Genomic DNA, 14,795 nt, shown 5'->3' on the forward strand with positions numbered 1-14,795 from the left:
TCCAGGTTAAATATCCCTAATTACTTATTTATTCATATTTACTATGAATAAATAAGACCAGTTCTGGTAACCAGCCTCTGTTGTCAGTGCCTAGAACAAAAAATAAATTGAAAATACTGTCTGACCAGTACAGAGTACCCTGGTTTGTCAAATTATTTGGCACACAGAAACATAATTTTACATGACTTGGATTATCTCCTTATACAAAGTATAGATTACTGTTACAGTAGTCATATCACTTTCATATTTAATTTACATTCAACTGAAGTCTGAAACTTCTTTATATGCTGCTGCTGCTGCTAAGTCGCTTCAGTCGTGTCCGACTCTGTGCGACCTCAGAGACAGCAGCCCACCAGGCTCCCCTGTCCCTGGGATTCTCCAGGCAAGAACACTGGAGTGGGTTGCCATTTCCTTCTCCAATGCATGAAAGTGAAAAGTGAAAGTGAAGTCGCTCAGTCGTGTCTGACTCCTAGCGACCCCATGGACTGCAGCCCACCAGGCTCCTCCATCCATGGGATTCTCCAGGCAAGAGTACTGGAGTGGGGTGCCATTGCCTTCTCCGTTTTCACATGTCCTGTTGCTAAAACAGGTCTCTCTTATCCTATAATTGTGCATAAATGCCAGGCTTTAAAAATCTTTGCGACCCCATGGACTGTAGCCTGTCCTCTGTCCATTGAATTAATTCTCCAGACCAGAATACTGAAGTGGGTAGCTATTCCCTTCTCCAGGGGATCTTCCCAACCCAGGGACTGAACCCAGGTCTCCTGCATTGCAGGCAGATTCTTTGCCTTCTGAGTTACCAGGGAAACTCTTAAAAATATTAATGTTAAATGTTATTTTGTTGGATTTGGCTTATTCTAGTTTTTCCAAATTTTCTGAGTGTTAATTCTATGCTTTAGTCCTCTTGGTTTTATATTATTTAAGAATCTATGAAACGAATCGCCAGTCCAGGTTTGATGCAGGATACAGGATGCTTGGGGCTGGTGCACTGGGATGACCCAGAGGGATGGTATGGGGAGGGAGGTGGGATGGGGGTTCAGGATGGGGAACACGTGTACACCCGTGGCGGATTCATGTTGATGTATGGCAAAACCAATACAATATTGTAGAGTAATTAGCCTCCAATTAAAATAAATAAATTTATATTAAAAAAAGAATCTATAGTATTACTCATAAAGAATATTTTCTGTATTTATGTAGAATGTTATGTTTTGGTATGGCTAAAGTAAACATTCCAGTTTTGTATTAAACTCTTCATAAAGCCAAATCACTTAAAAGGCCACCGTGAACTTTATTATTTTGTTGTAGAATAAGAACTCTGAAAATAGGTAAGTGTAGTTAATTAAAGAGAAAGCACCAACTTTACAGAGTAGTGATGCTTGTCGGAAATAGTCTGTCCTAATCCAGAAAATCTTGGTGGGAAAAACATAGATTTAAGGATTGTCTATATATTTTTGTAAAATTGATTATTAAACCATTTGGTTTTAAAATAATTTAAAAGGTTGAAGATGATATTTTTCAACACTTCTGTGAAGAAATCGGTGTAGAAAATATTCGTGAATTTGAGAACAAGCATATTAAACAGCAACAGGAAGCTGATCAAAAAAGGTATTTTTATTAAAAGATGTTGGTAAGCAATTATTTATATATAAATGTAACTATTATTTAATAATTTAAAGGAATTATGCCTGTCAGTCAGTTCAGTCGCTCAGTTGTGTCTGACTCTTTGCGACCCCATGAATTGCAGCACGCCAGGCCTCCCTGTCCATCATCAACTCCCGGAGCTCACTCAAACTCAGGTCCATCGAGTCAGTGATGTCATCCAGCCATCTCATCCTCTGACATCCCCTTCTCCTCCTGCCCCCAATCCCTCCCAGCATCAGAGTCTTTTCCACTGAGTCAACTCTTTGCATGAAGTGGCCAAAGTACTGGAGTTTCAGCTTTAGCATCAGTCCTTCCAAAGAACACCCAGGGCTGATCTCCTTCAGAATGGACTGGTTGGATCTCCTTGCAGTCCAAGGGACTCTCAAGAGTCTTCTCTAACACCACAGTTCAAAAGCATCAATTCTTTGGCGCTCAGCCTTCTTCACAGTCCAACTCTCACATCCATACATGACCACTGGAAAAACCATAGCCTTGACTAGATGGACCTTTGTTGGCAAAGTAATGTCTCTGCTTTTCAATATGCTATCCAGGTTGATCATAACTTTCCGTCCAAGGAGTAAGCGTCTTTTAATTTCATGGTTGCAGTTACCGCCTTTATTTCAGTTCATCAAGAAATAGCTAATAAACATTGCTATTTTTATAAAGAGGTCTAATTCTTTTATTCCACAATTTTTAAAGAGAAAAAGCATAAATATACACAGTAAGAGAATGGGGAAATAATTACACACACAGTGGTTATTAAAATGTACTTAGTTCTCTGTCAGTATCCATGTATGTAGATAAAGTTGTATAACCTTTCTATAAACAAACAGCCTCAGGCCACTTGCCGGAAAAGAGGAGGATATTCCCTTCTATTTCTAGCTTGCTGAAATTTCTTTTATTATGAGTGAGTGTTGAATTTTGTCAAATGCTTTTTCTGCTATCTGTTGGGATAATAATACTGTTGGAGTTTGGAGGGAGGTGGCTTATTAATATACTAAATTACAGTGATTGATTTTTAGAATATTAAACCAACTTAGCATATCTAAGATGAACCCCACTGGGTCATGTTGTATTATTCTTTTCAAATATTTTTGGATTGACTCATTAAAATTTTAGTGTGGATTTTTATATCTATATTCATGAGAGTATTGGTCTATAGTTTATTTTTCTTGCAAATATTCTTTTTTATATTTTTGTATCAGGTAATGCCAGACTCATAAAATGAGTCAGGAATTATTCTCTCCTCTGTTTTTCATGGAGAGTTTTTGTAGAATTTTATTATTTTTTTCCTAAAGTTTGGTAAATTTTGGTAAATTTTGCAAGTGCTACCCACTTTTCTTTATGGAAATATTTTTAAAGTTAAAAATTCAGTTTCCTTATTGATATAAGGCCATTCAGGACATCTTTTTTTCTTGAGTGAGCTTTGGTAGCTTGTGTATTGAAAATAACATTTGTGTATTTCATCTGAGTTATCAAATTTATTAATATAAAATTATTAACATTTCCCCTTTCATCCTTTTCAGTTTCGTAGGATCTGTACTGATGGCCCTTTCATTCCTGATATTGCTAATTTGTTTTCTTTTCTTCTTGATGTCTAGCTAGAGTTATATCAGTTTTATGGTCCTTTGTAAGACCAGCTCTTGGCTTCATTGATTTTTCTCTATGGTTTATCTGTTTCTATGTAGTTGACTTCTGTTCTTAACTTCTTTATTTCCTTGCTGCTACTTATTTTGGGTTTAATTTACTTCTCTTTTTTCTTACTTTTTAAGATAGAAGCTTGCTTTATGTATTTTACGCTTTTCTTCGTTTATAATATAAGCATTTAAGCTGTTTATTTTCCTTTAAGCACTGCTTAAGCTCCATCCCACTACTGCTGGTATGTTTTATTTCATTTTCGTTCCATTTAAAATATTTGTTAATATTCTTTGTGGTTTCGTTCTGTGATCTGTGGGGTGTTTAGAAGTATTGTTTAATTTAACAGAAATTGTTGTGATGGGGGAGGATTTAGATATGTTTCTGTTACTGATTTTTATTGTGATAAATATATTTTGCATTATTTAAATCCTTTTAAGTTGATTGACACTTATTTGATAACATGGCATGTATTATATCTTAATAAATATTCTGTGTGCTCTTGAAACGAATATGCATTGTTCTATTGGGTAGAGTATTTTCTGAGTAACTTTTAAGTCAAGTTGATTGGTGTCTTTTATGTACTTACTAACTCGGTCTAATTGGTCTAGTGTTCCCTAAGAGAGGAGTTTTGAAATTTCCAAGTACTTTTGGATCTGTCATTCTCTCCTTCCAGTTTTCTCAGTTTATATTTCATGATGTTTAAAGTTTTGTGATTAGGTGCATTCATGTTTGGGATCATTATGTCTTTTTGAGGAATTAGTCCCTTCTCCAGAAAGAATGAAGAGGATGGGCCAAAGTGGAATCAACACTCAGCTGTGGATGTATCTGGTGGTAAAAGTAAAGTCCAATGCTCTAAAGAACAATATTGTATAGGAACGTGGAGTATTAGATCGATCAATCAAGGTAGATTGGATGTGGTCAAGCAGGAGATGGCAAGAGTGAACACTGACATTTTAGGAATAAGTGAACTAAAATCAACAATAAAGGGTGAATTTAATTCAGATAACCATCTACTACTGTGGGCAAGAATCCCTTAGAAGAAATGGAGTAGCCCTCATAGTCAACAAAAGAGCCCAAAATGCAGTACTTGGGGCAACCTCAAAAGCAACAGAATGATCTCAGTTGTTTCCAAGGAAAACTACTCAACATCACAGTAATCCAAGTCTATGCCTCAACCAGTAATGCTGAAGAACCTGAAGTTGACTGGTTCTATGAAGATCTACAAGACTTTGTAGAGCTAACAACAGAAAAAGATGTCCTTTTCATCATAGGGGATTGGAATGCAAATGTAGGAAGTCAAGAGATAACTGGAGTAACAAGTAAGTTTGGCCTTGAAGTACAAAATGAAGCAGGACAAAGGCTAATAGAGTTTTGTCAAGAGAACACACTGGTCATAGCAAACGCCCGCTTCCAACAACACAAGATGACTACACATGGACATCACCAGATGGTCAATACTGAAATCAGATTAATTATATTTTTTGCAACCAAAGGTGGAGAAGCTCTATACAGTTAGCAGAAGCAACCTGGAGTTGACTCAAGCTCAGGTGATGAGCTCCTTATTGCAAAATTCAGGCTCATCCTTGAGCAAGTAGGGAAAACCACTATGCCATTCAGGTATGACCTAAATCAAATCCCTCATGATTGTATGGTGCAGATGACAAATGGATTCAAGAAATTAGATCTGATAGAGTGCCTGAAGAACTATGGATGGAATTTCATAACACTGTACCGGAGGCAGTGACCAAGACCATCCTAAAGAAAAAGAAATGCAAGAAGGCAAAGTAGTTGTCTCAGAAGGCTTTACAAATAGCTGAGAAAAGACGAGAGGTGAAAGCCTAGGGAAAGATATACCCAACTGAGTGCAGAATTCCAGAGAATAGAAAGGAGAGGTAAGAAAGCATTCTCAAGTGAACAGTGCAAAGAAATAGAGGAAAACAACAGAACGGGAAAGATGAGAGATTTCTTCAAGAAAACTGGAAATATCAGTGGAACATTTAATGCAAGGATGGGCACAATAAAGGACAGAAATGGTATGGACCTAACAGAAGCAGAAGAAATTAAGAAGAGATGGCAAGAAGAACTATACAAAAAAGATCTTCACGACCCAGATAATCACAATGGTGCAATCACTTACCGAGAGCCAGACATCCTGGAGTGTGAAGTCAAGGGGCCTTAGGAAGCATTACTACCAACAAAGCTAGTAGAGGTGATAGAATTCCAGCTGAGCTATTTCAAATCCTTAAAGATGGTACTGTTAAAGTGCTGCACTCAATATGTCAAAAATTTAGAAAACTCAGCAGTGGCCCCAGAACTGGAAAAGGGTCAGTTTTCATTCCAATCCCAAGGGAAGGCAATGCCAAGGAATGTACAAACTACCATACAGTTACAGTTACTTCACATGCTAGCAAGGTCATGCTCAAAATCCTTCAAACTAGGCTTCAGCAGTACATGAACCGAGAACTTGCAGATGTACAAGCTGGATTTAGAAAAGACAAACCAGAGATCAAATTGCCTACATTAGTTGGATCATAGAGAAAGCAAGGTAATTCCAGAAAAACATGTACTTCTGCTTCACTGACTATACTAAAGCCTTTGATTGTGTGGATCACAAAAAACTGGAAAATTCTTAAAGAGATGGGACTACCAGTTGACCACCTTACCTGTCTCCTAAGAAACCTGTATGCAGGACAAGAAGCAACAGTAAGAACTGGACATGGAACAACGGAGTGGTACCAAATTGGGAAAGGAGTGTGTCAAGGCTGTATATTGTCCCTCTGCTTATTTAACTTACATGCAGAGTATATCATGCAAAATGCTGGGCTGGATGAATAACAAGCTGGAATCGAGAGTGCCAGAAGTAATATCAATGACAATATCCATGTGCAGACCATACCACTCTAATGGAAGAGAATGAAGAGGAGCTAGAGAGCCTCTTGATGGAAGTGAAAACAGGAGAGTGAAAAAGCTGGCCTAGCATTCAGCATTCAAAAACTAAGACAATGCATCTGGTCTCATCACTTCATGGAAAATAGAAAGGGAAAAAGTTGAAACAGTCACAGGTTTTATTTTTGTGGGCTCCAAAAATCACTGTGAATGGTAACTGCAGCCATGAGATTAAAAGATGCATGCTCCTTGGAAGGAAAGCCATGACAAACCTAGGCAGCATATTAAAAAGCAGAGACATCACTTTGCTGACAAAGGTCCATAGACCGAAAGCTGTGGTTTTTTCATTAGTCATGTATGGATGTGTGAGTTGGACCATAAAGAAGGAGAGCACCAAAGAACTGATGCTTTTGAATTGTGATGTTGGAGAAGACTCCTGAGTGTCTCTTGCACTGCAGGGAGATCAAACCTGAATATTCATTGGAAGGACTGATCCTGAAGCTCCAATGCTTTGGCCATCTGATGTGAAGAGCTGACTCATTGGAAAAAACTAATGTTGGGAAAGATTGAGGGCAGGAGAAGAAGAGGGTGACAGAGGATGAGATGGTTAGATGGCATCACTGACTCAATGGACAGGAGTTTAAGCAAACTCTGGGAGATACTAAAGTACAGGGAAGCCTGGACGTGTACACCCCATAGTGTCGCAAAGAGTTGGACATGACTTAGCAACTGAACAACACATTAAATATTACTCTCTTTTCGTTATTACTGCTGTTGTTGCCTTTGTATTAGTAGTATTTAGCACAGTGTCTGATACAATTAGTGCTTTAAAGTGTTTCTTATATGAACGATTCTATTAGCAGGTCATGTGAGGAAGGGTAGATGGAGAAAGGATGAGCTATAGTTGATATTGGAATTCTTTTTTTTAAGATAGGAGTTCTATTGATTTATAGTTGATATACAGTATTATATAGTTACAGGTGTACAGTGTAGTGATTCATAGTTTTCAAAGACTGTACTCCATTTGTTATAAAATACTGATTATATTCCCTGTGTTATTCAGTATATCATTGTAGCTTATTGTATACCCACTAATTTGCACCTCTCAATCCCCTCCTGCTATGTTGATCCTTTCTCCATCCCTCTCCTCATTGATAACCACTAGTTTATTCTCTGTGTCTGCTTCTTTTTTGTTATATTCACTAGTTTGTTGTATTTTTTTGGATTCCACATATTAGTTATAGCATATAGTATTTGTCTTTGTCTGACTTACTTCATTTAGCATAATACCCTTCAAGTCCATCCACATTGCAAATGGCAAAATTTTGTTCTATTTTATAGCTGAATAGTATTCCACTGTATGTATATATATACACATACACACACACACATATATATATATATATCACATCTTTATCCATTCATTTGTTGATGAACATTTCATTTGCTTCCATATCTTGGAAATTCTAAATAATGCTGCTATGAACAGTGGGGTTCAGTTCACTTCAATCACTCAGTCGTGTCCGACTCTTTGCGACCCCATGAATCGCAGCATGCCAGGCCTCCCTGTCCATCACCAACTCCTGGAGTTCACTCAAACTCACGTCCATCAAGTCGGTGATACCATCCAGCTATCTCATCCTCTGTCGTCCCCTTCTCCTCCTGCCCCCAATCCCTCCCAGCATCAGAGTCTTTTCCAATGAGTCAACTCTTCGCATGAGGTGGCCAAAGTACTGGAGTTTCAGCTTTAGCATCAGTCCTTCCAAAGAACACCCAGGACTGATCTCCTTCAGAATGGACTGGTTGGATCTCCTTGCAGTCCAAGGGACTCTCAAGAGTCTTCTCCAACACCACAGTTCAAAAGCATCAATTCTTCGGCGCTCAGCCTTCTTCACAGTCCAACTCTCACATCCATACACGACCACAGGAAAAACCATAGCCTTGACTAGACGGACCTTTGTTGGCAAAGTAATGTCTCTGCTTTTTAATATGCTATCTAGGTTGATCATAACTTTCCGTCCAAGGAGTAAGCGTCTTTTAATTTCATGGCTGCAGTGGGGTGCATGTATCTTTTTTATTTAGAATGTAAATATTTTTTATTTACATTCAGTTTTTTTTATATGTACCCAGAAGTGAAAGTGCTGGGTCATAATGGTAGTTCTATTTTTAGTCTTCTTTTTTTATTTTTAGAAATCTCCATATTGTTTTCCGTAGTGGCTATACCAATTTACATCCCCACCAAGAGTGTACCAGGGTTCCCTTTTCTCTACATCCTTGCCAGCATTTGTTATTTGCGTTCTTTTTAACAATAGCCGTTCTGACAGCTGTGAGGTGAATTTGATTTGTATTTCCCTGTTGATTAACAGTGTTGAGTATCTTTTCGTTTATCTGTTGGCCATCTGCATTTCCTCTTTGGAAATATATCTATTCAGATCTTCTGCCCATTTTTTCATCAGTTTGGTTTTGAGTTGTTTGAGCTGATTGTATATTTTGTATATTAACACCTTAGCAGTTACATCACTTGCAAATATTTTCTCACATTTAATAGGCTGTCTTTTCCTTTTGTCAGTGGTTTCCTTTGCTGTACAAAAGCTTACAAGTTTAATTAGGTGCCATTTGTTTGTTTTTGCTTTTATTTCCTTTGCTTTAGGAGACAGATTCAAAAAATATGGCTACAATTTATGTCAAAGAATGTTCTGCCTATGTTTTCCTCTAGGAGTTTTATGGTTTCTGATCTTACATTCAGGCCTTTAATCCATTTTGAGTTTATTTTTGTATATGGTGTTAGAGGATGTTCTAATTTCCTTCTTTTACTTATAAAAGAAGTCCAGTTTTCCCAGCACCACTTACTGAAGAAACTGTCTTTTTGATACTGGACTTCTTTATGGGGAGTTTATGAATCTCGCATAGTAGGAAAGTACATCAGGAAAGAACATGTTCTTGAACTCCCAAGTTTGGAGTTTGTGAATGAACTACTATTTGAAAAGATTAATTGACTAAATAAAATAAACATATGAATTGTAACTTAAAGAAAAAGATAAGGAAACTATAGATTGTAAAGGATTTAAGAAATGCATTCATATGCAGTATATGAATCCTGATTCAAACAAACCATTTTTTTTAAACTAATGAGAATCAGGAAATTTGGCAAAGATAGCACTTTGATATTAAGGATGTTATCATTTCTACCTATAGAAGCTTATGGTTATGTATTAAAAGTCACTTCACTTTCAGAGAAACATTAAAATATTTATTGATGAAATTACATGATGTCTGAAATTTGCTTTAAATAGTGATGGGAAGGAGTAATAAGTGGGATTATAGGTAAAAAAAGATGGACCATGAATTACTTAATTAGAGTTGGGTAATAGCTGTATGGGAATCCATTGTAGTCTTTTTTTTATATTTGTGTTTGAAGTTTTCCATAATAAAAACAAAAAAATTTTTTTAAAAATTAAAGGATGACCCAGAGGGATGGTATGGGGAGGGAGGAGGGAGGAGGGTTCAGGATGGGGAACACATGTATACCTGTATGGATTCATTTTGATATTTGGCAAAACTAATACAATATTGTAAAGTTTAAAAAATAAAATAAAATTTAAAAAATAAAAAGGAAAAAAAATTAAAGGACTTTGTTTACCACTTGTATTATACTAGATTAGAATTTGAGAAACAAAAAACTCGGCTTAATATTCAACTTGAATATAGTCGTAATCATCTGAAGAAGAAACTGAATAAGATTAACACATTAAAAGAAACCATCGAGAAAGGTAGAGAAGACACTGATCACCTAAAGAAGGTAATGAATGATGCGTGACCAAAGTGTCATTGAAATGATGACTTTCTTTGATGAGTAAGTGTTGAGTTCCTGAAAAGCTCTAATAGTGATAGAAGGTGGGGAAGGGGTACCGATTTGAGAAATACTTGATGTAAAATCCGCACAGCTTCATGACTTTCTAGATGTTGAGAGGATGGTTCTGAATTCTCACTTGGGTGATTGGTGGATAGGAGGAGAGATTAAGGAGAGAAAATTCTGGACCTGTGGAGCATGACTTCCCTTTGTGACATCTAAACAGCAATTTCCGACAGATAGTTAGTGAGTACATGGATAACAGGAGAAGTCTAGGCTGGTTTATTGGAGTAGGTTGAATCCATTATGTAAATTCAGAGAGTAGGCAGCGAAGAGCGGTGGAGCAAGGATGGAGTTCTGGAAGGAGTGGTTGCCTTGGTTGTGAAGACGGCCACGATCCCCAGTGTGTGAGGAGAAAGGAAGTGAGCAAAGTTAAAGTGAAAAGGCTAAAGTTAAAGCCAAGAAGGTAAAGTCTGGTAGGAAGAATGTTTTCACTGGACAGTGGAAACAGAAGTCAGATGACAGCAAGCTGGGAAATGAATCCAAAGTGAAAGAGAAAGGTAGGTAGTGATTACCTGGTAGTGTAAACAGGAGTGGGTCACATTCTACAGTGGAGGCTCTGGCAGCATGCAGGACAGGGTTTGTCTTGGAATGACTGGGATGGTTGTATTAATAATAAAATGACCTGTTGGCCTTATTAATATAAAAGATGGTAAGCCTGTAATGTGAATCATCTCCATACAGGTTGAAGAAAATTGTCTGAAAATTGTGGATGAACTCATGGAAAAACAGCAGCAACTTAAGGATGAATTTGTCACTCAGAATACCAACGTTGAGAAAGTCCAAGCTCAAATTGAAGAGGAACGAAAGAAGTTTTTGGCCATTGATAGGTGATTAAAAGTTTATCAAGAGTTTAAAAAATGTTTACCATCAATTTGAAATTTATTATAGAAGTTTTATTATTTGAATATGTACCTTTATGTGGCTTTTGGTCTCCTATTGCATCTGTCAAGCATTGCAACTTAGGGGAAAAACCAAGAGAGGTGGTTAGTTGTTTAGAGTGTATAGTACTTTTAAATGAGTAAAGAGAAACCTATACAAAGTGTTCAGTTCAGTTTAGTCGCTCAGTCATGTCTGACTCTTTGCAGCCTCATGAACTGCAGCATGCCAGGCCTCCGTGTCGTCCATCACCAACTCCTGGAGCTTACTCAAACCCATGTCCACTGAGTCGGTGATGCCATCCAACCATCTCATCCTCTGTCATCCCCTTCTCCTCCCGCCTCTGGTCTTTCACAGCATCAAGGTCTTTTCCAATGAGTCAGTTCTTCGCATCAGGTGGCCAGAGTATTGGAGGTTCAGCTTCCTTACCATAAATCTCCTTGACACCGGTCCCTTCCTGTTAGGAAGGCCCTGCTAGTCTGTATGACAGCATAGCGAGTGAGGTGTCTTATCTGGAGCCATACTACATGGTTCCAGGCCCTAGCTCTGCTGCTTATATATGGTGCCTTCATTTTCTTATTAGTAAAGTGGGGATGGTAATAGTGCCTATGTCATAGAACAGTTGTAAGGATTAAATGAGTTCATATGGTTCTTAGAACAGTACCTGACATTCAATGAGCGTGTATTTGCTGTGATGATGATCAGTAGCACTTTGAGTCCACTGGCCTGTTGAACCAATGACATCTGCTCTCCTGTGTGATTGACACAACCATAAGTGAACAGGTGCAGTGAGTTCTGTTTTTGCTCAAACTCTTGAATATTTCACAATGTTCAAAGTCTTAGTGTTTCAAAATGCTGCCAGAAAATTCTTTGTCTAAGATTTTTGAGTGGAATTTAGTTTGTTTATGCATGATTTTTTTGGCTCATACTTAATTTAAATAGAACCACATCTCTATCATCAGATTCTTGAAAACCATATAATTCTTAATTTATTTTCTTTTATTTTTAGTCTTCCGGGTCCTCTTTAAAGTCCCCCCTTTTGTTTCAGCTGGTAAGACTCCTAAGCCCTCATTAAGATAGAAGGCCTTACATTAGTGGTGGTGATGGTAGTAATAAAGTTTAGACTATTAGGTGTGTAATGACTTAATTGGTAAGACATTTATCTTGCTAACAGACACTTTCTCTTGGTTTGAGGTTCTAAAATGTAGAACTTACATTGAGAGAGATACACCTTGAAAAATTGTACAGATTTAAAAATAAGGTAACTGGAAGAGCACTGTATTGTTGTTAGCCTGAGTAAAGTATATTATTGGAAATGTTCCCTTGGATTAAATAATTATATTCGTGGCCTTTGTCAGGAGTGTTAAAGTTTAAATTACAAGCATTCATGGACTAACTCTGCAACTTAACAGCACTTGAAAGAAAAAAGTTTTTTCATGTAAATTTATAAACATGTTTTTCTTCCTGATGGAACTTTATGTAATTAGTAAAATATAATCACTTTTTCATATCTGTGTATTTGCAGGGAAGTGGGAAAATGGCAAAAAGAAGTTGTGATCCTTCAGAGTTCTCTGGAACAGAATCGGTTAGAGAAGCATAACATGTTGCTTGACTGCAAAGTTCAAGACATTGAAATAGTTCTTTTGTTGGGGTCGCTGGATGACATCATTGAAGTGGAGGTACTCTAGCAAGTGATTTTAAAATATGTGCAGTTGTGTGGAACTTTATGTAGGCCTTTGTTTGCTTAGTGAAGTTGTAGCCATGCAGACTCTTAGTCTTATTCTAAAGCTTTATTAGCAGAAAAAACATCTCGTCTGGGAAGGGAAAAGGGCAAAATGATCCTCATTCCAGAAGACTGGGCACTTTGTATAGCTCTCTTATTTCTCTTGCTAATCCGTATCCTTTTAGCTCCATAGGACCAGTTTCTTACCTGTATATAGACACCCAAGAGGAATCAGAACTAAAGCCATGGGAGTTCAGGGGCATTCTGGAGAGATGGGGTAGCCACAGTTCGTTGCGGGCAGGGGCACATGCCTGACCCCATGAGCAGTGCTGTACTCTGGGAACACCGTCAGTGGTGTGTGGAGGGATCTCGTTCTGCATCTTCACCAACAACTTGAGGTCCTTTTCAGTAGAAACATGACTCACTGAGTCTGTCCAGGCGATGAGAGTGTGGGGAAGGTGATAATAGATACCCAGGGAGTCAAAAGGGGAGACTGAAGTCTCCCCATGGTGGACATTTTTCTGTTAGCTTCCTTTGCTTTCTCATCACATACATACTACACAGTACTCTTGAGGTCGGTGGGACACTTATATACCCTTTGTTCTGCTGCTCATGTGAGGAAAGATATGACGACATAGTTCAAGAAGAGTATCTTACTATTAGCTAAGGCAGAGGATGGTGAACATAGTTCTTTTACCTTTCAAATTATCTTTTAAATCTTTAGTGATCTCTTCCCTGTAGTCCCCTTTCCACCTCCCTCCTCCCCTTTCTGCTTTGTCACCAGTCAGAAATCCATGCATTTCCCTCCAGTTTCTACTCCAGAAGAGGCGTTCAGTCCTTTGGTTTCTTCAGTATGAAGCAGCTGTGAAACAGTTTTTCTCTTGCTGATTTTGACTACTTCTCATAGCATAATTCTGGTGTTATATTATACTCAAAAGTCTTTTGCTGGGGAAGGGGAGAGATTCCCTGGCAGTCTCACTGCCAGGGCCCCCAGTTGGATCTCTGGTCAGAGAACCAATATACTGTAAGCTGCACAACTAAACCTAAAAAAGAGTCTTTTTTCTCTGTTTTAGCAGAGAGTACATCCCAGATGGAAGGAAAGGAGAAGCCACTTTACTGGCCACAAATGTCATGAGCCCCACTCAGATGGCTTTAAAGGGGGAATGGGAGGTCAGGGGATAGGACTGAAGTGGAGGCTGCCTCCCCTGTGACATGGTCCAGGAATTTGAACACTGTGGAGAACTTAATATGTATTGGCTTTATTTGTTCAGATCAGCTTTCCTCACATGGCTGCAGCTGTAACCACTAGCTTTGACCAGAGCGGGAAGACACCTCTCTCCTGCCCTCAGTTAGAAAAATCCTGAGGAAGAACTCTGACTGGTTCATTCTGGATCATGTGTCCACTCTTAAGGGTGCAGAAAGAGGGAAGGGAGGGTCTGTAACAGAAGAAGTGGATGGAAGCAGAAAAGCAGTACTCACAATAATATAGAGAGAAATGGAAAGTCTATTTAAAAGGCTGTAATTTTAGAAGAGGTTTGTCATTGAATAGTGTGGAAGCAGCAGCAGCTTTAATGACTGACATCTAAGTAAATGCTGCTGGTCAAGTATTCCTGCTGCTGCTTTGGTCCTATTGTTTTTTCAGTTAGTGAACTTTCAGAAGTATTCTCCAACATATGTGCCCACCATGAATGTGAAATTATTTACTTGTTTATTAGGGTGAATGACTTTCATATTCATAGTGGTTATTTCAAAGCAGGTATTAATACCTTAAGCTGGATTAATACTGAATCGTTATCTAGAAAATGATAGGTCTGATCTACTTTGTGCTGGTCAAACCACATTGGAATATTGCATTTACTTTCTAAAGCATGATGTTTTCTGAGAGTAAAGTGTCCACGATAGTGAAAAGGCCCAGACTGTGTCATGCTGGGAAGAGAATTCTTGGGGAATATGGTTATTCCCCTCCAGCAGAAGAAGGTCTGCCACAGAGGACAGAACATACTTGTTCTTTCTAATCCTCAGGGGGACACTGGGGTTGGGGGTGGAGGACACAGAGTCAGATTTCTTCTACTAGGGAGCACTTCCTGCTAGAAGGAGGGAAGGCCTCTAGTGGTG

General features: G+C 38.3%; 1 protein-coding gene across 2 annotated transcripts in view; it reads left to right on the forward strand.

Moving 5' to 3' along the window:
• The window catches only part of SMC1B (structural maintenance of chromosomes 1B), an 82,112-nt gene that overhangs the window by 49,954 nt on the left and 17,363 nt on the right, over nucleotides 1–14,795 (forward strand). For both annotated transcript variants that reach the window (XM_005896364.2, XM_070370073.1), the window contains exons 15-18: nucleotides 1,502–1,608; nucleotides 9,826–9,967; nucleotides 10,763–10,908; nucleotides 12,483–12,636. In XM_005896364.2, coding sequence (XP_005896426.2) covers nucleotides 1,502–1,608; nucleotides 9,826–9,967; nucleotides 10,763–10,908; nucleotides 12,483–12,636 — 549 coding nt within the window. The remainder of the gene's footprint in view (nucleotides 1–1,501; nucleotides 1,609–9,825; nucleotides 9,968–10,762; nucleotides 10,909–12,482; nucleotides 12,637–14,795) is intronic.

The sequence above is a fragment of the Bos mutus genome, chromosome 5 (assembly GCF_027580195.1).
Source record: "Bos mutus isolate GX-2022 chromosome 5, NWIPB_WYAK_1.1, whole genome shotgun sequence".
Taxonomy (NCBI): domain Eukaryota; kingdom Metazoa; phylum Chordata; class Mammalia; order Artiodactyla; family Bovidae; genus Bos; species Bos mutus.